We start from the raw sequence: 27,307 nt of genomic DNA on the forward strand, positions 1-27,307 counted from the left end.
GAGTCATCTTCATTAATTCCAACCAGCTGGAACTGGACAGTTAGAGGCTGGGGTGTTGTGTGCTTTCCAAGCTGTAGAGGCTAATTGGAAGGGTTTCCTTTTAAAAGGATGGGGTGCGTTAACCCTTCATCTAGAACCGTGGTGGCGAACCTTTGGCACTCCAGATGTCATGGACTACAATTCCCATCAGCCCCTGCCAGCGCAGCCAATGCCATTCTGGCAGGGGCTGATGGGAATTGTAGTCCATGACATCTGGAATGCCAAAGGTTCGCCACCACTGATCTAGAACTTTCTGATCACAGAATTAGTTAATCAATGATTACTTCATGCAGCCAGCCTAAACCATAAATAAGTTCTATCAGTATTGACAGTTACTTTCTTTTTCTTTGTCTTGTGTTTTGCGTTCCACTCTGCCTGAAACGCCATTGGAACTTTGCGCATGTACTGAAGTTATCTTAATACCTTTTCCCTGCCAGCGTTTCTTTCTGGTACGTAGACTCTAGCTTTTGTTGTTTTATTTGTGGAACTGTGTTGCACCTTGATTTTGTGTTCACTGTTATGTTTTAAAACCTGTGTTTCACTTCTCTTCTTTAATAACGTTTTTAAAGTGTATGTTGCATCGGGAGTTCTGGTTCAGAGCCCACGGCTTGGTGTTGCTACCACCCCAAAGGCCAGGTCAGGTCTTTGACACGGTGTGATATTGGGACATAATTAGGTGTAAGAAAGTAAGACGGTCCACTCTGTCCAGCAAACCGTTTCATATAGCAACCAACTAGCTGCCCTTACGGACCAACATATGGAGCACAGAGGGTAAAGCTTTCCCATGATACTGCCCACTAGCTCTGGTGTTCAAAGGTTTCCTGCTTAAGTCTCCGTGACTTGTAGCCATTAATAGATCTATCTCCCATGAATCTAACCCCCTTTTGAAGTTCTCTTCTGCCATCACTAAATCCACTGGCAGTGAATTTCCCAAATGAATTGCTTGTTGAAGAAAAGACCTGTTGCCTTTGTCTGTGCTTCGTCTTGCAAGCAACAAATTATGAATTGCTGTGTGTGAGCTTCTCCTTTGTTTTTGTTTTCTTGCTGGTTTGACACTTCCAATACAAAATAAGGAGTGGGCCAGGTTATACTGGGAAAAAGAAACGGGAGCATGTTCTATGGATGGTGAGCATTCTTTCATTTGGGTGCTGTGTGGTTTCCGGGCTGTATGGCCGTGTTCTAGCAGCATTCTCTCCTGACATTTTGCCTGGATCCTCTGAAGATGCCAGCCACAGATGCAGGCGAAACGTCAGGAGAGAATGCTGCTAGAACACGGCCATACAGCCCAGAAACCACACAGCACCCAAGTGATTCCGGCCGTGAAAGCCTTCGACAATACATTCATTCATTTATCTTTTTTTTGCAATAATGTGGCAATGCTGTGATTCCTATAATCTACGTGAGGCGTATTGTCTGGCTGGCCTTAACCAGAGGAAGGGTGCTCCCGGCGCTGGTCCCAACCTGGTACTCTGCCTAATGGGACCAGGGCCGTGCAGGATTTGATGCAATTCAGCAGGGCCTGTAAGACAGGACTGTTCCACCAGGCGTACAGCTGAGGCCACTGCGGGTTTTGCCTTCCAAATGGCCTCCCCTACCTCCATTTTGTTCTTTCTTTTAATTGGTTGGGGTGTTATTGATGTTTGGAATGTTTGAGCTGATTTAAGATTAGATGTTTTGCCTGCCACCTGTGTTTGTACGATTGCTGGTTTTAGACCTTGGAAGCTGCCCTAAGCCAGTGAGGGGAAGTTAAATAAATACAAGTTAAATAAACAAACAAACAAACAAACAAACAAATAAATAGTGGGATTAGTGTGGCCCTAGAGCAGTGGTTCTCAACCTGTGGGCCACGACCCCTTTGGGGGTCGAATAACCCTTTCACAGGGGTCACCTAAGACTCTCTGCATCAGTATTCTCCATCTGTAAAATGGATAAATGTTAGGGTTGGGGGTCACCACAACATGAAAAACTGTATTAAAGGGTCGCGGCATTTGGAAGGTTGAGAACCACCGCCCTAGAGGTACGTGTTTCAGGGAAACTGACCGTGTTGAGTCAGGGAATCAGAGCCATGAGAACTTTTCATAGCTTCACCATCACTTCAACTGTGAGTCGGTACAAGAGAAGCAGAGAACTTTGATGCAAAAGCGATTGCAGTTCAAACGTACTGAGATTTTTTTCAAGGTTTATTTTTCCCTGTTTTTCTTGCGCTTCTACTCAGAGCCAACCGTAAACTGCCCACTGCACCAGCATGGGCAAGTTGTGCCCTGTGAAAAAAGAAAACCACGGCCAGTCTGAGTGGATAATACTAACCTTGGTGAATTGGTGGTCTCATTGCGTATAAGGGCAGGTCCACGAGTGTGACCACGTTTTTGTAAAGCACAGACCGTTTCCCCACTTTTAAAATGACGTCGGTTTTGTCCGGTGTGGACCTTTTTAGCACGGGGATTGTGTTCCCCGGGCTTCCCCACTGCCCCGCGCTCTGCGCGGGTTCATCAAAAGGCGCCGTTTTGAGCAGTGCCAGAAATGACGCGCACTGAGGGGGCACGAGAGCAGCAGAGTCGGGGCGGCTGTGTTGTCACCACCCCTGTAGTGGGGAGTGCCGCTGGACCCCGCGCTACTTGGCAAGAGTAGCACACAGCAAACGGTAAGTGGGGAAAACACCACAGAGGCAGCCCCAGTTTGGTTCCTTTGCCCCTGGGCATTTGGGCTGGATGGATCATTTCAGTGGCCCATAGTCGGTGTGCTGCGGGGTTTTTGTTTTGGTACCCATGCAGTATCTATTTTGGGAGGCACATGCTCCAAAAACTACAATTCTCACGAGGCAGTGTGGGATACTGACAGCTTACGAGCCCGTAATGGAAACTGAGTGACACAGCCACGAGGGAGACGCCTCACTAGTAAAGTTTAATTTTGTTGTTTTGATAAAGTGATGAACAGCAGATGGAAGTAGTGACTAAAGGGAGTCAGATGCAGCAAAGCTTTTCGAGATACGGCCTGAACAGTGTTTCTTCGCAAATACGTTTGAATCGTTTGGGCACAAGTGACCGATTTGTCCACCATTCAGCTGCAGCGACCGCAATGTGTATGCACGAACCCATGAAGCTGCCATACGCCGAACCTGACCATCGGTCCAACAAGATCAATATTGCCTACTGAGGTGGCCAGCCGCTCTCCAGGATCACTGGCAGAGTTCTTCCAAACCACCTACCGTTGGAGATACCCAGGAACGAACCCGGGCGCCAATGCTCTACCAGTTGAAGAAGAAGAAGAAGAGTTTGGACTTATATCCCCCTTTCTCTCCTGTAGGAGACTCAAAGGGGCTTACAATCTCCTTGCCCTTCTCTCTCACAACGAACACCCTGTGAGGTAGGTGGGGCTGAGAGAGCTCCAAGAAGCTGTGACTAGCCCAAGGTCACCCAGCTGGCGTGTGTGGGAGTGCACAGGCTAATCTGAATTCCCCAGATAAGCCTCCACAGCTCAGGCGGCAGAACGGGGAATCAAACCCGGTTCCTCCAGATTAGATACACGCGCTCTTAACCTCCTACACCACTACTGTTGACCACTCTACCACTGAGCCATTGGCAGCCAGCAGAACTGATGGGGGAAGTGAACGTCCCAGTTAGATACCCCTTAAGAAACACTGTATTTTTCCCCTCTGTGCCAACTGTAAAATACAGAACTGAACAGGAATTATTTTTGAGCAATGTGTAGGATCTGGATTCCCAGCTGCAATCATATGCACATTTACAGAGGCTTAAAAGCCCTACAAGGTGGTCTCCTATCCAAGCACTAACCGGGGTCAACCCCGCTTAGCTTCTGAGATGTGACGTTAGCCTGGTTGCATCCACGTTGCAGCACAATGTGGCTATGCAGGCTTATTTGTGCATGGAAGGAAATACTGCTGACTGTGGTAGAAACCCCTGTTTCCCACTTGCTGCACGCTTGGTTAGATGGTAACCTTCAAACTCCGAAATTTCCCAGAGGGTGTGCTCACAGATCTCCTTTCACACATGCTTCCTTGCCAGTCAGTTTAATGCAAGTCAAAACCGGGCTGCTGTCGTCTGTCATGCGCTCCCTGCCCTACCCTGGGCGCATTTCCTACTAGCAAGTGTCGTCTATTGATTTCAACGGGGCTTTGCTTCAAGGAACCGGGCACGGAGTCTTGGGGTTAATTTAAGGCACAAGTGTCACACTCGCGGCCCTCCAGATGTTATGGACTACAGTTCCCATCATCCCCTGCCAGCACGATGCAGAGTTTGACACCTATGATTTAAGGGGTAGGGGGAAGGACCGCGTTTTTGCACCCCTTGCTTCTGAAGATGAGGCAGAGCTGGAGAAATGAAATTGGTGCGCAGCTGGCGAAGATGCTGCAAGTTACACCAAAGCACAAAGGGGTGGGGTGGCAAAGGCACCCCCTGGCTGCTGCTGTAACCTCTATCTGTGGGATCTGTGGGGCAGAACTTGGAATGAGTTTGCAACAACAAGTTTTAAAAACAAAATGGTTTACTTTCTTAACATATAACATCAAACATCAACATTTAACATCACACTTCAAGGTCCTGTTCAGGTTGCATTTTCAAGTCCTTATGTTTACAATCTTGTAATGCCAAGTCCATTTCTTCTTTGCAAGTGGGTTGGCTCCTGAAGACTCCAAGGACTTGGTGAACAGGATTCAACATGATGGTTTCCAGGAGAACTCTCGCCCATTACAAACATAAAAAAGAAACCCAAAGTCAGAGTCTGGTCGCCTTGTCTCCTCCAAACTACATGAGGTCTGCAGCCTCTTGCTGCTTTGAGTCTCCACCCCTTTCTGGGTCAACCCATTCTGAGCATGGGGGTTACACTGCCATGCAAAACCCCGGCCTGGTTACTTTGGAGCAAGCCCCACTGCAGTCAGCAAGATCTCCTCTTGCGCACAAAAAAAAGGTTGTGTAGCCAAACTGTGCTGCAACCTGGATGGCTAGCCTGATTTCATCAGACCTCAGAACCTAAGCGGGGTTGTGCTTAGGATGGGGGACCCCCCCCCCCCCGAATGCCAGAGTTGCTGTGCAGAGTCAGTCAACGGCCTCTGCTTGGCTCATTTGACTTGGCCACACTTTCCACCCACAGCCAGAGTGTCACGTATGTGTGAGGCAGAGGCAGTTTGTGGTGCCTGTGAAGCGTATCAGCTGCGACTCCATGGCACTTTACCCAGCCAAATTGTGGGGTGTGTGTGAAGATTGTATGTGCGCCCCCCCCCCCCGACCCCGCTTCTGAAGCAAGGCCCCCCCTTCCTGGAATTCACGGTACCTGCCCTTGCGCGAAAACAGCTGCATCCTACGCAGAATGCCTCCAGTCTATGGCCATAAGCGCAGAAGGGAGTGACTCTGCATAGAATCGCGCGCAACTGTGGCACTCGTTCCCGGGGACCTTTACACCACCACCCCCGGTCCCGAGTCCTCTGGCCCGGGGTGCGCCACCGGCTTGGAGGCCAACCGCTGCGGGGGCGCGCCGCCGCGGCGAGGATCGGGCGCAGCCTTGATCCCGAGAGGCTCCTCTCGGTTCTGCCGCGGGGGGCGCGGGGAGAGCCCGCCCTGGGGGCGAGGCGTGGGCCTGACTCGCGAGGAGACCCGCCCCGCGCCGGCAGCTCGGCAGGGCTCCGTCTCCTTTAAGGCCGCCTGGGCCGGGCTTGGGAGGCGGGGATTGGCGAGGGGAGCCCGGCGAGCGCTTCACCTGCAGCTCAGAGCGGCGGCGGCGGCGGCGAGGAATTCGGTGGCGAGGGCCAGGCGGCGGCGGCGGCGGCGGCGGCGGCGAGGCAGAGTTGCCGGGCTCGGATCGGCAGGGACGGGCAGCCAGCCGAGCAGCCGGCCGGAGGACAACGACGCCGCCGCCACAAGGCAGCCCCAGCGAGAGGGGGCTCCGGGGCTCGCCCAGCCCGGGCTGCGGGGGAAGGCGGCGGCGGCGGCGGCGGCGGCGGCGAAGGGAAGGAGGCAGCCGGCCAGGCCGGGCGAGCAGCAGCAGCAGCAGCAGCAGGAGCCGCGGAGATGCCGCTGGGCTGGCGGATGCTCCTGCAAGTTCTCTGGCTCGGGTCCTTGCGGGGGTCGGCCGGGGTAAGTTGCAGCGGGGCAGCGAGGGAAGGGGGGGGCGCAGTTCTGGCACTGCCAGCGGGGCGAGGGTGCCCGATTCCCGGCTGCTTGCCCCCGTCGCCGGCTTGGCAGGCTGGATCCCCGCCTGGTTGCCTGCCGTGTGCGGACCGGGGCTGGGTGGGGTGGGGAGAGAAAAGCAGAACCCCCCCCCCCAAGTCTCCCTGCAGGCCACCGGCAGTGCCCTCCCCGCTGCCCAGATGTGCTCTCTCCCGGAGCTGGTGCGAAAGCGCCGGGGCTGCGGGCTTCGGCAGAGCATGTGCAGGGATGCCGGTTGCTGCTGGCGCCGGAGGCGCATCCCCGCAGCTCTCGCTTCGCCTCCGATGCGTGGACGGGAAGGCGCCGGGTGGAGGGGGAAGACCCGGCGCCGAGCCGGAGCGAGAGTCGCGGGGCGCAGCGGACCCCCGGGAGGACCGGCGGCGGAAGGGTTGCATCGGTTGCAGCCGGCTCGGTGGCCTCTGGGTGGCGGGGGCTGCTCTTAGCCCAGAAGCGGCTCAGGACTACATAACAGACCCCCCCCCTCCTTATTTTGACACTGCTTTGCTGAACTTCTGAATGGAACTCGCCCCCCCCCCTTCAGGAACCCTGGAGGAGGCTCAGATGATGTCGCTGAAGGCGCGCGCGGGGGGGGGGGGTGTTCCAGTCGATCCACAGACCTCTCAGATCAGAGACCCAGTTGATCCACAGACCTCTCAGAGGAAATGGGTGGGGGGCACCCGGAGGACCGAGGGAGAGCCAGGCTGGCTTGGCAGTAGAGGGTCAGCCTGCAGAATCTGGAGGATCGAGCCTGTCTCTCTCCCCCTCCCCATTTTGCTAGGAAAGCATGTCGCATCTGTAGAAAATGGGCATCTCTTAAAGCCAAGTCCGTTGTGCAAAAGCATCCCCCCCGCCCCCCATAGAAGGGATTACTTGGTTCTTTTTTTTAATAGGGATGCCTAGAGAAACTTACTTTGGTCTTTTATGGGAGTCGAGATGTTGCTCTGTGCTGCAGCGGTGCATCGGAGCAGCGGGGAACGCTGAATGGCAGCGGCGTATCTTGCTGCCGTAGATGCTCTGGTGTGGTGTGCAGCGTGTGTTTCAAGAGCTTATTTACCATCTCCTCCGCCAAAGAAAAATATATATTTGGAGCTTTCTGGAATGGCAGAATACGGCTGTGCGATGCTGAATGCAGAAATGGAGCGGCGAGCTGCCCAAAGCACACGGGTTTCTTCCTGCATTTTCATCGCCTCCATATTTTTGCTTCTAAGCCGTTGCAAGGAGCATCCTTCCAGTTGGCAAAGCGCACGGTATAAGGAGTAAAAAAAGATAGCCATTTCTACCTCTCCCATTGAGAGCCATTTAGAAGTTTGTTAAAATCGCACAGGCTCGGCTCTGGAGTCTGATTTTGCCCCACTGTGCCAGCATCTGGCATTGCTCCTGCCGGAGAACTTCTCTGGAGTTGCATCCTATGTCTTATTTGGGGGTTTCTTTTGCAAAAAGGCAAATAATAAACCCTTTATGTTTGCAAACCCGGGGAGCCCCAATTCTGTGTGGCTGAAATGGTCTCCCTGGTTTTAAACCATTTTGTAAGAAGAGTGTTTGTTTGTGTGTGTGTGTGTGTGTGTGTGTTTGTGTGTTTAACAAAAAGGCTGGATTGGATGACATTGCAGTAATCCTGTCGGGGTGCCACTGTCCTAAGTGGGTGGCGGGGTAACAATTCTGTGTTATCTGGTGTCAGACCTTTTGAAACGTTTCCCAGTTGCAGAGTCCTGCCAGGAGACGGGGGCCCGAGTGCGCGGCAGAGCGGCTCTCTTGCATTTCCCAGAGACAGTAGCTGGCATTTCTCTCCAAAGCGTGATTTCTAGCGGAGATTACATTGGCTTGCTTTTTTGCTTAGTAAGCGCCTCTGCAAGCCGGGAGACAGACTCTCTGGTGTTGGTTCTCTCTCTCTCCCTCTCTCTCTTGTTCCCTCACACACATCTAGGGGGACTTTCCCGCAGTTCATAATTATTTCAAAAACCTGTCTCTGTAGAAAGATTGATACTTGAGCATGGAAGTCTTGGAAGCTCTCTTATTTGGAGGAGGGGGGGGTAATTAAAATAGTCTGTTTGAGGCCATTTCTGGTTTTGTCTGCCTTGAAATCACCTCCCCCCCCCAGTCTTGTGAGAATCCCTGGGGTGTGTGGGGTAGCATGCCTAGGGTGTGTGGGGTGTATGTGGGTAGCATGCCTAGGACACTCACCCTTCCCAAAATCGCCAATCCCCCTTCCCAGCATTACACCCCCATTGCCACAGACATGCGTTTCCAAATCACCAGCAGCAACTAAGCTTTCCGGGTGTTTCTGCCTGCGTGTTCCTGGAGCCCAGCCGAGCTGATAGATCCGGAATCCTGAGGCAGGAGGCGGAATCGATTCTTCCCCGGTTGGCTTCCAGGATTTCGGATGGAAGCCAGCCTGGGTCTAGGGCTGTTTCCTTCCAACTGGTGCCAGCAAACACAGCTCTCCTTTCTCTAAGAGGGAGGGAGGAAGTCATGCAGTCGGAGAGAGGACCCCTGCAGCTTCAGGGGGGTGACCGGAGCTCCCGAACCAGATCAGGGTCCACGTACGTGCACCTAAGCATCAGCCTGCCTGTCTTGCTTTATCCTCCCTTCCCCCCACCCCATGGGCTGCCCCATTAACCTTTCCAGATTTCGCTCTGTGCTTCAGCCGGGGAAGCCTGCCTGCATGCCGAGCTCTCCCCTCTACTCTTGCCTGCCAGGTGGTGATTGCTCAGCAATTCCACATTGATTTGTTCGGGGAGACACAGCCTGGGTTTTGTCTTCTTCTTTGCAGCATCCTGCTATAAGCTCTGCTGGTGATTCCGAAGGCCTTTTATTTATTTATTTCAATGCTCCCCTCCTCTCCCACCCACCCCGTGCCATTGAGCAGAGGGGGCCAAAGATGGTGATATAAGACAGATTTCTCAAAAATTCAGGGCACTGTTTGCATGCGGCTGGATGTATAACGAGGATGGATATTGAAGTATGTGGCAACTTTAGTGATCTTTATTGCCATGGGCTTCATTCGGCTGCCGGCGTCCTTGGTGATTTTGCCGAGTCCTCTTCAACGTAGGGTGTTTACAATTGCCTCCGATAATATAATATCTCCCTTTAAAAAATTATTTATAACGGCACGTGTAGAAGTAAAAATAAGAAGACATATGGAAAAACAGCACATCCGCTGATATATAGAAGTGGATCTTAGTATTCCGTGAAGACGGGGTACAGATTTGAGAGAGAAACTTTTCATGCTACTTATTTCACCTAACGTTTTGCTGTTCGGATAACACCCACTGATATATGTCAAGTGAACAGTTACTTGTAGCTTTACATATTGACCTATTCAGTTAATTCCTCTGCTTCTAATTGTACCCCCTTTGGTATTATTGTGTGATTTAATTTTGATTAATATCACACCTGTCAGTTGTTGGCCTTTCATTGCAATGTGAGCCTCACCCAGAGGCCTAGGGCTTTGTAATGTATCAGCATATTATTCATCTGGCTCCAACTCTAATACTATATTATTATTTAATTCAAGCCAATAATGGAATATTTTCTGACTGTGGCTGCTGGGTTCCCACCCACCCCCCTTCGGATCTGAAATACATGATCTAACCGCTGTTTGTGGTGTGTGCTGTTTGTGACTTCCCTCCACCCATAAACGGCACACCAACTCATAGTGGTCTTGGGTGCTGTGTGGTTTCTGGGTTGTATGGCTGTGTTCTAGCAGCATTCTCTCCTGACGTTTTGCCTGCATCTGTGGCTGGCATCTTCAGAGGATCTTCAGAGGATGCCAGCCACAGATGCAGGCGAAATGTCAGGAGAGAATGCTGCTAGAACACGGCCATACAGCCCGGAAACCACACAGCACCCCAGTAATTCCGGCCGTGAAAGCCTTTGACAATTCATAGTGATCTTGTTTTGCTGTCCGCAGGCACAAAATGGGGATCTTACAGTCAGGCCCACTTGTAAGCCAGGCTTCTCGGAAGATGATTACACGGCGCTCGTCTCGCAGAACATCGTGGAAGGGCAGAAGTTACTCAAAGGTAGGATGAGTTGACTGGAAATGAGGTGGGATTTGTGGTGCACACCTCTGGTTGTGGAGTGAAAAGAGACAGCTGGTTTTTAAAGGGGAAACGGAATGTTCCTAAACGGGAAGGTTTTAGTGGCGAGATGAGACATTTTGCAGGCCGGCGTGTATCTGACAACTGTGTCTATTGCCTCCAATTCACACACGGTGTGGGTCAGGGGAGAGGATTTGAAGGGAGTGTGTCATTCCGGCTGGTCTGTGCTCCGTGTTCTGTTTCTCACTCCCACCCCCTGTCGATTGAAAGTTTCTGCATTCTCTTGCCTGTGTCTGGCCACTGAGCCTCTTCGCCTTGGGAATTCGTAGCTTCTTTGAGATGCCTGGTAGAGCAGACGTTGTTGTGGTAAATGCAGTAAACAACTCCGCAGATATGCTGTTCCACAAATATGGCATTCATTTTCATGACTGCTCCAACTGACAGCTCGAAAACAGAGGCAGGAAGAAGCTACCAATTAGCTTTACGATAATTGCAGGATTCGAACCGCTTTGTGTGTGTATGGGGGAGGGACGACAGTGGACCTTTTTCATATCCAAAGGGCAGCAGATTATCCGGAGGCGTCCTCTTTCCCCTCCCTCTGCTCTCTCGGCTTTGAAGTTGCTAAAATAATTGAAGTTTCCAAGATAAGAACTCTCGCCTGAGTGTACTCCTCTGTGGGTAACTCTGAGCCGAACAGGAACACTCTTTTGCTCCCGTGTTGCCTACGGATGCTGCCGGTGTTGGAGATGACTGCATTGCATTGCAGATATCATTGCAGGCGCTTGGGGTTGATCTTGTGTTTGTTCCCTTGAGGGTCTCCTGTGGCAGAATTGCTCCAAGTCAAGTTTGCAAAGTTGGGATGACGTCTGTCTGTCCGCCCTTATATTCTCCTCTCTCGCCTCCAGTGTTTTCTGCTCAGAAACGGTATTTGACTGGGCAAACGTCTCATGCGATGCAGGGCTTGTTGGAACATTAGAGACTCAGGGCTGACCACGACACTTCAGGAAAACAATCAGCTCCAATGGGAAAACAAGGAAGTATTTTTATAGGCGTGGATGTGCGCTGGTGCTTTTAATGCGGCCTATCAGCCAGGAGAGCAGGGTGCTTCGCTGGTACAGTTTTGGATGCAGTATGATACTCATCTGATTGGGGATGTGATCCCTGCCTCTGTGTGTATTCACAAATGTGTGTGCACTGTGTGCAACTGCAAGCGATTTGCATGCCTGAATATTTTGTGCCTCTGTACTTTGAAGTATGTTTGTGGCTCTGTTTGCTTATTTTAAAAAATACACAGATTGGTAAATATTGATAGCGTATATCACAGTTTCCTTGGCTGCTGTTTTTGTACACCTTTTTAGTGACTTGTCCTCACAGGGTGTTTGTTGTGAGGGGGGAAGGGCAAGGAGATTGTCAGCCCCTTTGAGTCTCCTGCAGGAGAGAAAGGGGGGATAGAAATCCAAACTCTTCCTCTTCCTCTTCTTCTTCCTCCTCCTCCTTCTCCCTGGATTAGTTGAATTAACCAATCAGAGGTGTAACTGGTTGAGAGGCTGCTGGGTGACCTTGTACCAGTCCCATACTCTCAGCCTACCCCACCTCACAGGGTGGTTGTTGTTATGAGGATAAAATAAAGAAGGGAAGAAAGTTGTAAGCCCCTCCGAGTCCCTGCTGGAGAGAAGAGTGGGGTATAAACCAGCAGATTTTTGTTTTGCAAGGGGTATGAGATTGGGGTGTTGTAGGTTTTCCCGGTTGTATGGCCATGTTCCAGTAGCATTTTCTCCTGATGTTTCACCTGCATCTGTGGCTGGCACCTTCGGAGGATCGTTGGAAGGGAGGGACGTCACTGCTGCCAGGGAAGTTATGAAAAAGCTGGGCAGTTTGAATTTTACTTCTGGGTAATAGGGCCATAAACAGCTAGAGCTTGATGTCTCTCAGCATTCTGATTACCATCCTGGGCTAAGAGAGGGAAGGGGCGGGTCTCTTCCCTTGGCATGATGTGATGGTATAATACGTGCATCTGACCTGAGCTATCTTAACACATTTCTGACTAACTCCTTCAGAAAGGGTTGGCTTTTTAAAATGTTATTTGCTATGAAGTCACAGCTGACTTGTAGCGACCCTGTAGGGTTTGTAACGCAAGAGACGTTCAGAGGTGGTTTGCCATTGCCTGCCTCTGCATCAGAGGCCTGGCATTCTTTGGAGGCTTCCCATCCAAATACTCACCAGGGTCAGGGCAGAGAGTGTGTGAGTGCCCAGGGTCACCCAACAGGCATGAATGGGGATTTCAACCTGGGTTTCTAATACCTTAACTACTACACCACACTGTCCCTCATAATTTACTGCAGAGTACATATCTCTATCACATCTGTGTACCCTTGGCTTGCCCCTGGTCAAGTCCAAGAGTTCAGATGCTATATTTATGTCAGCCAAAAATCTTTTCCTGTTGTTCACGCACTGCTCTTGACATTAACGTGCAAAGTTCATTAGCCGTTTTGAGGAAGAACGTCTTCTGTATCAGTGGTTCGGGAGGTGATTTATTCTGTACAATAATCCTGCTTTAAAGTGGAGGAATGCTCATCTGTGGATTTGGTGGTTTGGTTTTGCGTGCAAGTCCGCCTAAGATGGCAGCCTGCATCAAGTCTTACTAGCCAAAAGGCAGCCATCGCAATCCGTGGCTCGTGGTCAGGAAAAAATGAGCAGCGTGGGAAGAGCCTCCTCATGTTCACAAAACCTTCCCTGCTTTTTTGCGCGGGAGGCAGTGCTGAATTTAGATGAAGAGAGGCCCTGCGACTGCGTTATTCCATTTGTGAGGCCCCCACTCTCGTGACTAGAAAAAGAGCTTTTTAAACAAAATGGAGGAAAGCCGAGGATGACGACGGGTGTTTACAATTCTGCAATTCGCAATGATTCCGCAATTCGCAATGATCAGTTTTAGACGGTGTTATTCTCAAACGGAGGGTAGGGAAAATTACTGAAGGGTCATTACAGCTCTTTATGACAGCCCGTCTAAGAAAGGCCTATAACAGTGTTGAACACATTAAGCACCTTGGCCACAGAGCCCCTAGATTTTGAGGCCCTAGGCTTCGGCCTGGCAAGCCTATAGGGCTGTGGTGCCGAACCTTTGGCACTCCAGATGTTATGGACTACAATTCCCATCAGCCCCTGCCAGCGTGACCAATTGGCCATGCTGGCAGGGGCTCATGGGAATTGTAATCCATAACATCTGGAGTGCCAAAGGTTCACCACCACTGCTATAGGTAAATCCAGCATTGCCAGGAGGAGTCCAGGTGAACAAGAAGCCATTTACTCATTCCGGTTAGCATCCCCCTTTGCTGCATCTGGGTCAGTTGCCTTGCCAATGAACGTGTTTGCTTCTGGGCTTCCGTTCCACTTCTTTAAAAGAACTGGCAGTGACTGACAGAGTTTTCCAGGAGTTTATCATGCCTCTCCATCTTTTCAGACAATAACGCAGTTGGCTTGCTTTTCTGGAAGCGTGTTTGTGACAATTTGGGGTTGATGCATTGTCTTGCATTGTGGCTGGCTGGCCAAGAAGGATGGGATAGAAGCTCTGGGTGCGGGGAGCGCGGAGACAGAGCCAACCGAAGCTGTAGAAAAACCGTTGTCTTGTACATCAGCTGATTGCAATCTTTAAATAGACAGGAAGTTAAATCGCCATGAGACCTTTAAGTAACTCAAACGCATGTGAATTCCATCCATTCCTGGTTATGAACAGAAGAACATCCTGGATTGCAAACAGGGGAAGGTTTTGATCCTACAAATGTTCTTGCCCATGGAACCTTGCTCTTATCAGATGGCACTTTAACCTTCTATTGACTTGTTTGCTTAGGCCTTTTGTTCTTTGGACAGTGTGGACGTGAGTATCCCTAAGTCCCATTGGAATCCTTGGATCTTCGGTTTGGTAGCGTGTTGAATTTCTCCTGATTTTTGGTTGAAAGGACTTCATTGTGCTGTGAGTTAAAGTAAAACTTCTTTGCTCAAGTCCATGCTGAATGTGCAAGGAAGAGACCACTTAACAACATGAGAAGCAAACTGTGGCAGTCTTAGAAAAAAATTCGAGAACAGCCAAACGAGAGTGGTAGGCCCGGTGGTGTCTTTGTGGCTGAGTTCTCCTGAGGGTATCCCTCAGCCTGATTACAGGTAATGACTGTCTGAGGCAAGCAGTTCGGGGCAAATGTGTGTGCCACGTGGCAGTCATCTTTTTTTAATGAAGTGGTCTAAAGCTCAGTATGATTGACCATAAACGTCTATGAAGATGTCTTATGCCGAATCAGACTACTAGTCCTTCAAGGAGAGTTGTCTGCTCAGGTTGGCAGTGGCTATTCAGGGTTTCTCGCAGAGGTCTTCCACATCCCCTACTGCAGGGGTCTCCAACACAGTGCCTATGGCAGGGGTCTGCAACCTGTGGCTCTCCAGATGTTCATGTACTACAATTCCCATCAGCAGGGGTCTGCAACCTGTGGCTCTCCAGATGTTCATGTACTACAATTCCCATCAGCCCAATTGGCCATGCTGGCCATGCTGGCCGAAATGTTGCTGGGAAAAAGCCCCGCCCACTTTCTAAAAAGTCTCGATGGGCACTGTGGCGCCCATAGGCCAGGGGTGTGCAACCTGTGGCTCTCCAGATGTTCATGGACTACAATTCCCATCAGCCCAATTGGCCATGCTGGCAGGGGCTGATGGGATTTGTAGTCCATGAACATCTGGAGAGAAACAGAGTTATACACCCAACCTATAATCAAAGACTTTTAGAAATTAGTGAAGGCGGGGCTTTTTTTTGCCCGGCAAAACTGGCGTTTCCTGACTGCCAGCTTATATGGAGATCTGATTGGCTGTGCCTATTTTTCAAAGCATTGCTTTGGTGGCATCTGCCTCCACAGCACTGGGATCTTCAATGTGTAAGTGCAGGTAAGTGCCTCCTGCAGGTGGCCATTATGTGATCACAATTCCAAAGGTGCCTGCAGGCTCAAAAAGGTTGGGAACCCCCTGCCTTGCTTACTGACCCTTTTAACTGGCGATGCCGGGGCTTGAACCTGGGACCTAATGCACGCAAGTCAGAGGCTCTTCCACTGAGCCATCACCCCTCCCCACAATAATGTTCAGCAATTGGGTATAATCCACAGGAAGCTTCTCCTGGAAAAAAGTGTGGATGTGAAATTATTCGAAGGACATCTTGACTAAGTTTGTATCGGCATATTTATTCCTTGGGATAATCCATCGAACAGAAACCAAAGGGCTACAAAAGACTTCATTAAACGGTTTGAAGTCGTTTGCAGCTCTTTGTGTTCTGTGATGTTCTACGGCGTGTGCAGCAACATACAGATATTAAACAGGAAGCAAAGGACCATAATGTCCACATAGGACTCTAGCTGGGTGAATGATAGGAAATGCACTAGAGCAATATTAGTGGGTTGAAACATAATATGATGCTAGAGCATAGGTGTCAAACTCGTGGCCCTCCAGATGTTATGGACTACAGTTCCCATTATCCACTGCCAGCATCATGCTGGCAGGGGATGATGGGAACTGTAGTCCATAACATCTGGAGAATATAATTGTTTAACCTTAATGTCTCTTAGAGTAAATATGGCAGCTTCCAAGGTCCATTAGGAGGAAGTTACTTCCCAGGAGAAGACACTTGCCTGTGATGAGTGGGTGTTCCCCAACGTGACTTGTAAAAAAACAGCACACCTTTAAATGGATGGTTAGAATTAACCGCTAAACAGTTTTACAATTACAACCGTTTTACAATTGTAAATTGAGCTAAAAAAATTTTTTTTGAAGTAATGATTAGTTTTTCCACAGTTCAAGGCAGTGGACAGTCAATTAAAAATACTTATAATTTAAACCCTATTACGCAAAGATCAGTTTTTAACTCAAAGAAGTTTTGCTTCATCCAAGTCTAAAACATGCAGCTCTTGAGAGGGCTGATTGGAACTGCGAGCTAGCTGAGGCAACTCCCCTCCGTCACTCCTGATCTGACTTGGTGAGCCACCCCCACCCCCCCCCATGCCAATCTGCGCTGGGGAGCCTTCTGTGGGCTCTCCAGCTGGGGCAGTCATTGCCCCCCTCTCCGCCCATCACAGTACTGACCCCCTGACAAGCCTGCTACCGTGTTTCCCAGAATATAAGACAGTGTCTTATATTAAATTTTGCTCCCAAAGATACACTATGTCTTATTTTCAGGGGATGTCTTATTTTTCTGTGTTCTGTTCGTCAGACATGCTTCCAAACAAGAACTTTGCTTATGTCTTACTTTCGGGGGATGCCTTATATTTTGCACTTCAGCAAAACCTCTACTATGTCTTATTTTCAGGGGATGTCTTATATTCGGGGAAACAGGGTAGGGCCCCACCAAGTCCCATTTACATCATATCCGGTCCTCGTAACAAATTATTTCAACAGCCCGGGTCTACAGGGTTTTGATCCAAGTCAGCCTTTTTAAAAGGCAGCAGTGGCGTAGGAGGTTAAGAGCTCATGTATCTAATCTGGAAGAACCGGGTTTGATTCCCAGCTCTGCTGCCTGAACTGTGGAGGCTTACCTGGGGAATTCAGAGTAGCCTGTACACTCCCACACACGCCAGCTGAGTGACCTTGGGCTAGTCACAGCTTCTCGGAGCTCTCTCAGCCCCACCCACCTCACAGGGTGTTTGTTGTGAGGGGGGAAGGACAAGGAGATTGTCAGCCCCTTTGCAGGAGAGAAAGGGGGGATATAAATCCAATCTCTACTTCTCTTCTTCTTTAGGGTGTGAATTGCACTAACTCGATGTAAGATTAATTCTAGCGCTTCTTGCTATACTCAGTGGGAAGCAACAAAAAAAAAACCCAACCAAAAAAAGAGCAATTTTTATTGTTGGTCCTAACTTAAACACAAGTGCAATTATTTTGTTTGCCAATAGTTTGAAAAATCTATTTTACACCTTTTGGAGTTTGTTCACTAAAATACATGCTGCTGTTTATCACTGTGAAACAAATATTTCTAATTAACGTATTCAATATCTGTGCTAAATCTGCTGCCGTAAAAACAACCGTATGCACGCATACTGTCTGCCTTGCATTATGTGAGGCGAGGAACTTGTTAGTTCTCCAAGGTTTCATTTCAGTTTTATTGCCCAACACTTGGTGTGTCTGAGACACACAACATTTTCCTCTCTCCTTCCCATCTGTGTGACATCTTATGCATCAAATTAACATGCTTTACCAGACTGCCACAACGAGATGCTATGGATGCCAAAGTCCAACCGCTGTTTTGTTCCCTGGTAGTACATCATCACCTTAAGGTCAACTTGCCCATTTCTTGCGCAGTGTATAGAATGCCAATAGATACCCTGTGTTTTGTGTGTCAGGGTTTACCAGGAATTGTAAAGTCAAGCTGATAGCTTGTTGTCAAATTATATAATCCTGAATGAAGCTTTGGTTTGTGCTGCTCAAATTCACAGATCCAGCTTGTTCGGTGTTGCATAGGTTCTTGGATAGAACCTGGTGGAAGAGCACTGGAAATAGCGGCTTGATGTACAGTGTGAACGAAAAAGGCAAATTGAGTGTCGGGTGAATCTATGGCAGTTGTTACCTGAAGTGATGGGAGTCTGTCCCTTTTAGAGTGGGGAAATTAGTGAGAGCCCACTCCTAGCTTAGCAAAAGGTTGGGCAAGCTCGAGGTCTTTGTTGCTTGTATATACCAAGGGCAGCTTTTCCTGGAAATTCAAAGGAAGAGCAAAATAAAGTCTGATAAATATATTTAGGGATAATAAGGTTACACACACACACTAGTCAAAGCAGTATAATGCATACACCCAGTCCTAGGATATAAGCAGTGTCGAAGGGATAGGTTGGGAATAGCAGAGGATTGGGGGGGTGTTACTAGGGGTAATATTGTACCAGATCCTGAGGTGGCTTTGGGTTTTTGAAGCAAAGTCCAGTGACTTGCACTGGGCTCCAAGGGAACAGGGTAGAAAGCAGGTGGCACTCAGCATCAACTGAACTCCAAAGCAGGCTCAGAAGTACTGGGCATGGAGAAAGGGGGCTTCTTATAGGGAAAAGGGGACCCTCAGAGTTGTGCAGATTGGCCCATACTTTCCCAGGATAAAGAGGAATCCTGCCTTTCTGGGGAAAGAGAAGAGACAGACATCAACCTTACAGATCTGAGTCCTTAAGCTAATGGTTTGAGTGCTTAGCTTGATGGGCTAAGCTGGGAGTGCCTGGAGGTGAACAGAGTGCTGAGTCACTCATAACTATAAAACAATGGAAAGGTAAATAATGTGGTTGTTAGAGAGAGATTAGTCAGATGAAGTTGTTTTGGGGTTAATACAATATAGACAGGAACACTTGGGGCATATACATTTTCAAGTTCTTTGTTCTTGCAGGGTGAGTAGTCCAGCACTGATCCCTGCACTGTCGTGGCAGCTGTTGCCAAAGTAACATTTTAAAAAATCTGCCCAGCCAGTGGCCAATCAGAAGCCTTGTTGGGGCCAACCTGGCCCCACCCACTTACTAAAAACACTTGTCAGGTGCCAAAAAAGGTATTGGTAGACACTATGGGTCCCCACAGGCACCACGTTGAACGTTGGAGGTCGCCAATATAGTGTGTTTTAATTTGTGTGTATCTGTGCTGGCTATATCCGAGAAAATATATATATGGAAAAACTGAAGAAAAAGGAGGAGAGAAATGATCCACTGATTGAACAGCTTCCCATTTGAATCTTTTAATGACGGAAGAGATGAAAGCAGTGCCATAGGAAGGGAAAAGAGTGTCTGGGGCAAAATGTTGGCCAGACAACCGCCACAGCCCCTACCCTGTGCGCCTGCCCCCCAAACACCCCTTTCTTACCTTTTTTAAGTTAAAAGAGAAGCCTGCTCCGTTCTGTGGGGGCTGTTGTGGGCCATGGAGGTGGCCTGAGGTGACCTGTGGGGAGGGGTGAGCAATTTTATGCCCCTGCCACGCTTGCCCTCGGGGCATTTGTGCCCCCCCCCCGGTGGTAGCTCCGCCTATGGATGAAAGCTGCAGTCTTGCTCCTTAGTGGGGAGCAAGTTCTATTTAGTACAAGCCGTCTCTACACGGCGGCAGAAACGGCTGTCCTCCGGCATGCTTGCTAGGGAATAAGTGTCATTGTGTTCAAGTGGGGTTTTCTTTGGAGTAAACCTGCATGGGATTGAATCTATCAGACAAGCTGCTGAGTCTTTTCTTAATGTTCTGCACACCATTAATAGTTTTAATGGTGCAGAGAACATAAAAAGAGAAATTGTGCTGTGTCTTCAAATATTACTACAGAGTCATCCAGTGAAACTGATTAAGAGAAGGTTCCGGGCAAACAAAAGGGAATGTTTTCCGTATTTTGCAAGTAATTAGGTTATAGTCTTGATGGTCCATGGTGACCTCCTCGGGACACTTGATACAGTGAAAAAACTGGAGGCCCCTTGACCATCTTCAGGTTCACTATTGGACAAGTTCAGTCTGCTCTTACAGGCTGATGTCATTGAGGTACTATGTGAAATGTACCACTCTTCCCCTGGATCTGTGCTCCTCAATGCTGGTGCAAGCTGGTGGTGATGAGGTATGAGGACCTCTGCAAGAAATTAGCAATCTCCTTTCAGTAGGGAGTCTTTCCCAGGAGGCTGAAGGAGGCGGTGGTACGACCACTCTTAAAGAAACCATTGTTGGATCCTTTAGATCAGTGTTTCCCAACCTTTTCGAGGTCAGGGTACCCTTGACCTCACTCTTCATATCTCACGGTACCCCTGCTGCCACCCTCAACCTTCCCCTCCCATTGCCCCTGCTTGCCACACCGCCACCTTCCCCTCCCAGGGTGAAGGGTAGCACTGGGGGGGAGTGGCTGCTGACCTTGTGGCAGGCCCTGCCCCATGGGCCAGCTCCATGTCTTTGCTGGCGCTGGTGGGAGACACCACGAAAATGAGGGGGGGGGCTGTAGTGTTGCCGCGGTACCCCTGGGACATGCTCACGGCACCCCAGGGTACCAGGGAACCCTGGTTGAGAATGGCTGCTTTAGATCTATCAAACTACTGCCCAGTCACAAATTTATCGTTTCTGGGTTGAGAGAGCAGTCACGGAACAGCTGCAGGTGTTCTTGGATGACACATTGGCCTTGGGTCCATTTCAGTCTGGCTTTTGTCTTGGCCACAAGACAGAAACCATGCTGGTCGCCATTACAGATTAGCTCTGTCGACAGCTAGATTGAGGTGGGTCATCTGCTGCTGGTGCTTTTAGATCTCACGGCAGCATTTGACATGGTTGGTTACGATCTTTTGACCCACCACCTCTTTGCTGCTGGAGTGTAGAGAACAGCTTTAAATTGTCAGGCCTTGTTCCTCCAGGAGCAGGGACAACAGGTGATTCTCAGGGAAATAATGTCCCAGCATTCCTCCCTTAATTGTGGGGTGCCGCAAGGGGCAATCCTGACTCCAATATTATGTAACATCTGTGTGTGACCCCTGGCTCACCTTGCCTGGAGTTTTGGCTGGGTTGTCATCAGTATGCTGATGACATCAGTATGCTGGTGACACCCAGGTTTTTCTGTTGATGGAGGGCCAGCTGACCGCTGCCCTGGGGTTGTGACTTACTGAATCGGGTCAGGGAAACTTGCTTCTGCCTGTTAAAATATGTCACATCTAATTTGGGCCTTAGCATAGTATATATATTTGGGCCTTAGCATAGTATATGCATTTACCATGTCAAAAATTGGTGTGCTGTATGCATGGTAGTACCATGTTTCCCTGAAAATAAGACAGTGTCTTATATTAATTTTTGCTCCCAAAGATGCACTATGTCTTATTTTCAGGGGATATCTTATTTTTCTGTTTTCTGTTCGTCGGGCATGCTTTCAAGCAAAAACTTTACTACGTCTTATTTTCGGGGGATGCCTTATATTTTGCACTTCATCAAAACCTCTACTACGTCTTATTTTCAGGGGATGTCTTATATTCAGGGAAACGGTATTTTTGGTTGTGATGTCCAGTGTTGGACTATACTGCGTTCTTAGAACTGTATTGCGTTTCTTCGCCATGTGCTTGGGAAGTCTTTAAAAGATGCTTTTCACCGGCATGTCAAACGGTTGAAAATTAATGGTGTGCATGTTTGCTTGCATGTGTGTTGCTGGGGGGTGGGGGGGGCACGATACTTGGTCAATCCAAAAATGTCTGCTGTGATGAAGAGGAATCTGCCCTCGAGGCAAAATGAAGATGGTTGCTGTCACCACTGGCAGTAATAGCTGGAGCAAAAATGGTCCTTGCGATGGGTGTGAACATTCTTCTTGCATCTTTTCTCATCCCTCTCTGCATTTGGAATATGGGTCCTGCCCGTTGCATAACAAACGTCCCTGCCAACACTTGTAAAAAACAGCTGCTTTGAAGGGTGGACTCTGAGCCTGAACTTGGTTGGGAAAGAGTGAAGTAGAAGTAAGCAAGTAAATAAATAATTACCCCCCCACACACACACACACATACACAATGGTCCCTCCCCAGACTCTACCCACAAACCCCAGGAATGTCGCGACCTGGAACTGGACCATGTTGAAGCTGTTATATTCTGTTCCACAGGAAACAAAAAATTGATAATTTGGTCAGTTGAGTTGCAGCAGTTGAGAAAACTGTTTGCTTCTGCATTAGAATATGATCTAGAACACGGGTCTGCAACCTGCTGCTCTCCAGATGTTCACCAATTGGCCATGGTGGCAGGGGCTGATGGGAATTGTAGTCCATGGACATCTGGAGAGCCACAGGTTGCAGACCCCTGGTCTAGAATGAATAGGAGATTATCAGTCATTTTTACACACTGCCTAAAACCATCATTTTGTGCATTATTGAACATGGTAGTTTGATGCAAGAACATTCATGCCAAAATGTATTTTTACTTTCAAACAGATGGGGGACAGGTCTAGGTTGGCACTAGTACCCAGGTGGATCAGTCTACAACAAAGAAGGTCTGGCATGTTTTTTTCCTGTGGCAGAGCAATATACAAGCCTACTATCACCTTTCTGTGGAACAGAGTATAGTATAGCCTGTGCCATTAGTCCATGCTCGATGCCCTTTATCAACTTAACAAGTAGGATGATCAGTGCAACTACATGGGGAGACCAGAGTGGGCAGAAGGAAGATCAATACTACTTATTACCTGCCAAGCCCTGGATCTGTAGACAAATATCAGACTCTGGATTTCAAATCAGAAGCCTTTGTTGACAGACAAATCGGATGGCATGGCTAAAAGAAGCCAGTTCTAATGAACTGTCTTTGGGTACATCCTTTTATCCCCCAAGTTCTCCCCCCTTCCTCTTTCTCACCCCATATCAAAGGCAGAGTAAAACAGGACAGGAATGCTATGGCCGTTGCTGTCTCAAGGCCGGTGTGAAAAGATAAATCAGAGGCTGGCCCTTGGATTTGCTACATGTTGCAAGTCAAAGGGAAGGTTCGAAACTGAAAGTAAAGTGAAGGTCCATCAATGTAACAGAGCCCTCCTTGTTGTCCGGAATGCCCTTCCTGACATTGCCCCAGTGAAAAACTGAGCTTAGTTCTATGTGCTTTTGGATATGAAAGTGGTTCGTGACTCCTTTGGGATACTCCCTGCTAAGGGTATCCCAATTCCACTTTTGAGGCTTGGAAACCAACCAAATAGAGCACCTGTGATCCAAATTAAGTCTTCTGTGCTGAAGTGCGAAAATGTGTTATTTCAGAGGGGACCAGGGTGTGTGTGATGCACCGTATGTGTGCCCCTGTGGGTGTGTGGTGAGGGCGTTCTGGGGGCGTTCCGGGGCGGGAGTATTCTGGGGTGGAGGCAGAAGACACACCAGTGCACCGGGCGCTTTCCCCCTTGCTACGCCTCTGGTTATTTTAACAAAGTATCATGAACAGTTTACAGTGTTTCCGCACTTAGCTGCTTGTCTTACCTTCAGTCCTCAAGTTGGCACGATGCCTCCTAAAGTTGCATCAAGATCTGATGGGGGAAAAAAATCAGCTTCCAGCTTTCTTCCTGGTTGGAATCGAGTTAAACAGATAATGACTACTTGATAATTGAGTTATTCCAATGGAAATGGCTTAGCCTTAATTTGACAACAAAAGCTTTCACAGAGTCATTGTTTTATTATAAGTACGCCATAAGCTATTAACTACTACTTTGTGGTTCATCTTCTTTGCCTGACTCAGCTCTCTTGCCTCCTGCCTAACGCCGAGAATCCAGCGGGTGCCCATTTGTTACACAGTAATTAACTTGTTTATGATAAATGGATAGAAGAAATGTCGTGGCATTTTGGTTTATGTCTCAATAAAAATATTGCATTTGCATTCTTGCAAATTTCATGCTAATTAGGCTTAAAATAGTTTTTCATCTCCACCCCCAATGGGAGATTTAGCAAATTGACTTGGCGGGTTGCTTTTAGCTGTAGAACTTCAGCATGGCGTGGCTGACAGAAATGATTAGCCAAACTGATTCGTAAAGCTTGTGGGTTTTGCTTTAGTGATTTTGCTGTGTCATTTCTGCCTCTTCTTTATTGCTTGCAATTATTTGTGTGTGTGTGGATAGATAGATAGATATGGATATAGTTCTCTTCCTGTTTGGCAGGGTAAAAAACTTCTTGTTCTCATCCTTGGTGTAGGCTAACATAAAATAGGATGGTTGACTTATTTTCCTTAGGCTGAGATAAAACAGGCATTATGAGTTTTTTAAAAAATGTTATTCACTGTAGTGGAGGACAATTACTGTGCTGGTATCTCTTTCTCGGCTTTGTTTAATTATTAATGTTAACTTAAACTGGTGAGAGCAGCTACAGCCCGAGGCTGTGGGCTAGGGACCGAAGGGAAAGGGAAGGAGCCGTTTCTGAAAGAAAAATCCACTGATAACAGGGTGTGAGGAAAAAGTGACCTTCACATCAGCGGGATTTGGGTCTGCAAATTACCCGATCCATGGCTTTGTAATGGGTTTGAGCTTCAACTGAGCCGTGAGCTGGACATCAACTCATGCACAGTTAGTTTTCCAGAAGTGTTTCTTTTGAAAATGTGGGTTGTGTAGGGCTGAAGTCAGAAAGTTGTGTGTTTTCTTTTAATTGGGTGTCTGTGTGTGACACAGTTAGAATAGAATAGAATAGAATAGAATCTTTATTGGCCAAGTGTGATTGGACACACAAGGAATTTGTCTCCGGTGCATATGCTCTCAGTGTACATAAAAGAAAAATACATTTGTCAAGAATCATAAGGTACAGCACTTAATGATTGTCATATAGGTCTAGTAAGCAATCAGGAAACAATCAGTAGTAATGAAAACATAAAATGTAAAATCATAAAAAAATAAAAATAAAATAAAATAAAATGTCAGCACAGGCTATAGTCATACAGTCATAAGTGGGAGGAGATGGGTAATAGGAAGTGATAGAAAAAAAGTAGTGCAATAAATTATATAATAACAGTATATAATAAATAGATGAACATTATCGAGGGAATTATTTGTTTAACAGAGTGATGGCATTAGGGAAAAAAAGCTGTTTCTGCTATGTCTAGTTGTCTTGGTGTGCAGTGCTCTGTAAGCGACGTTTAGAGGGTAAAGAGTTGAAACAGTTTATGTCCAGGATCGCGAGGGGTCAGTAAATATTTTCCCAGCCCTTTTTTTGCCCTGTGCAGTCTACACGTCTCAATCGAACGCAGCTTAGCAGCAATTGTTTTTTTCATGCCAGTTCTGATTATTCTCTGAAGTCTGTGTTACGATCTTGTTGGGTTGCAGAACCAAAACCACACAGTTATAGAGGTGCAGATGACAGACTCAATGATTTCCTCTGTAGGAACTGTATCCAGCAGCAGCTCCTTGGGCAGTTTGAGCTTCCTGAGGTTAGGCGCTTAGAAAGAACATTCTTTGTTGTGCTTTTTTTGATGACATTTTGATATTAGGTGACCATTTTAGAGTCATAGAGATATGATGGAGCCTAGAAATTTAAAGGTCTCTACTATTTGATACTGTGTTGTCTAGTATTGTGAGGAGGAGGTAGGATGGGAGGGTTTCTCCTGAAATCTACCACCATTTCTCACGGTTTTTAAGTGTGTTCCAGTTCTAGATTGTTCCAGGTGGCACCACGAAAGGCTAGATTGTTCAACCTCCCGTCTGTATCTTGGTTTCATTCGTTGTCTCGAATGAGACCAATCACTGTTGTATGGCATCTGCAAATTTCGAGTTATTTTTAACAGATGGATGCGTTTGAGATGCAGTCATTGGTATACAGAGAGAAGAGAAGTGGGTGAAAGTACACAGCCTTGGGGGGCCCCTGTGCTTATTTTACAGGTGTCTGATGTGATTTTTCCTAGCTTCACCTGCTGTTTTCCTATCTGTTAGGAAGCTTGGCTTGATCCACTTACAAAATATGCTCAGGTACTGCTAGCTGATTTGGTTGGTTAAAAAAAGAATGTGTCGGTCTGATAGTTATTGAATGCTGAACTAAAGTCAACAAAGAGGACCCTTGCATACGTCTTTGGCGATTCAAGATGCTGTAGGATATAGTGCAAAGCCATATTAACAGCATCGTCTATGCCCGATCTGTTTGCTTTCGGTATGCAGAATTGCAAGGGTCCAACAGTTGAGATCCGTGATGGTTTTCAAATGGTACATCACTAGCCTTTCAAAAATTTTTTCATAACTACAGATGTTAGAGCAACTGGTCTGTAGTCGTTCAGTTCCTTGATGGAAGACTTCTTCGGCACTGGGACGATAGTGGAGTGTTTGAAGCAGGAAGGAACATAGCACATCTCTAGTGATTTGTTGAAGATTTGGGTGAAAATGGGGGGGGCCAATTGGACAGCACAGACTTTTAAGCAAGAAGGTGTTATCTTGTCTGGAGCCCTGGTGCTTTTCCAGGCTTCTGTCTGTTGAAATAGATCTTGCACTTCCTTTTCTAGAGAATCACCAGGGTTGTAAACCCAATGAAATAGGTTCAGTTGTGCAGGAAGTTTGGCTATTGTTGGTGCGTCAGAGATTAGAGGTTGTGGAGAAAGGTGACTGTAGATTGTTTCAAACCTACAGTAGGAACACACATTCGAGATCGTCTGCCAATTGCTGATTTCCTTCAGCTTGGGAAGGTCGGTTTCTGCTGTAACCGGTGATATTTTTTTGAGAGTTTTCCACATGTTTTGCTGTTTTAAGTTTGGTAGAAAACTGATTTTTTAGCTTTTCAGAGTAGTTTCTTTTTGCTGCTCTGATCTCCTTTGTTGATAATACATTTTCTGGCCTGATTATACAGCATTCCTATCACGCCTTTCTGTAGGGGCTCTTCTTTGGAGCATGATGTAACTTTGCTTAAGTTTAGCTTCATTGAACCAAGGTTTGTTGTTACTATATATCACCTTAAGTTCTGGATTTGAGGGTATACAAAGATCTTCACAGAAGCTGACATATGATGTTACAGTATCTGTGAGTTCATCCAAATCTGCAGAGGTGTCTTTAAAAATATTCTAGTCTGTACAGTCAAGGCAAGCCTGCAGCTTTAACTTTGCCTCTTCAGTCCAAGTTCTCACTGATTTAGTTATTGGTTTTGTGGCTTTAAATCTTTGTTTGTAAGCAGGTACAAGGTGAATCATGCAATGATCAGAATGGCCTACAGCTGCTCGTGGTAAAGACCGATAAGCATCTTTCAGTGTTGTATAGCAGTGGTCTAAGATATTCTTGCCTCTGGTGGGACAGTTGACATGCTGAAAGTTCATGCCGGCGTTTGTGTTGGAAGACTCGGGTTAATGGTTCCGTTGCTGTTTTTTTCTTCTTTTTTTAAAATCTGGGTTATTTTATCCAGATCACATAGCTGTAATTCCTGAACACCTGCCATTTGGGCATTAAATAACATGATTAGCAGCTGTCACTTGTGGTTTTGGCAAGAACTGGGAGACGGGAGGCAGAGTGATTGAGAAGAGAAGGTGGCCTTTAATTATGCTGTCGCATTGTGTTTGCTAGCACCTGCTTTGTTTCATTAACTGTTAAAAAGAAACACCTTTCTCTTCTCCCCCTCTTTCCCTGTTTAAGAACTCAAAAGCAAAAAAAAAAGATATTGTACTGCTGATGTTTAGAACAGTAAATATCTGTTT

The 27,307-nt window shown here is 47.7% G+C and overlaps 1 protein-coding gene across 1 annotated transcript in view; it reads left to right on the forward strand.

The window, feature by feature from the left end:
* Window positions 1–5,770: 5,770 nt before the first annotated feature.
* Window positions 5,771–27,307, forward strand: part of CDH4 (cadherin 4) — a 1,081,475-nt gene continuing 1,059,938 nt past the window's right edge. Inside the window, exons 1-2 of the mRNA XM_048498384.1 lie at window positions 5,771–6,125; window positions 10,108–10,219. Of these exons, the coding sequence (XP_048354341.1) occupies window positions 10,115–10,219 (105 nt within the window). The 5' untranslated portion in view covers window positions 5,771–6,125; window positions 10,108–10,114. The remainder of the gene's footprint in view (window positions 6,126–10,107; window positions 10,220–27,307) is intronic.

This window comes from Sphaerodactylus townsendi, linkage group LG05 (genome assembly GCF_021028975.2).
Source record: "Sphaerodactylus townsendi isolate TG3544 linkage group LG05, MPM_Stown_v2.3, whole genome shotgun sequence".
Classification (NCBI taxonomy): Eukaryota; Metazoa; Chordata; class Lepidosauria; order Squamata; family Sphaerodactylidae; genus Sphaerodactylus; species Sphaerodactylus townsendi.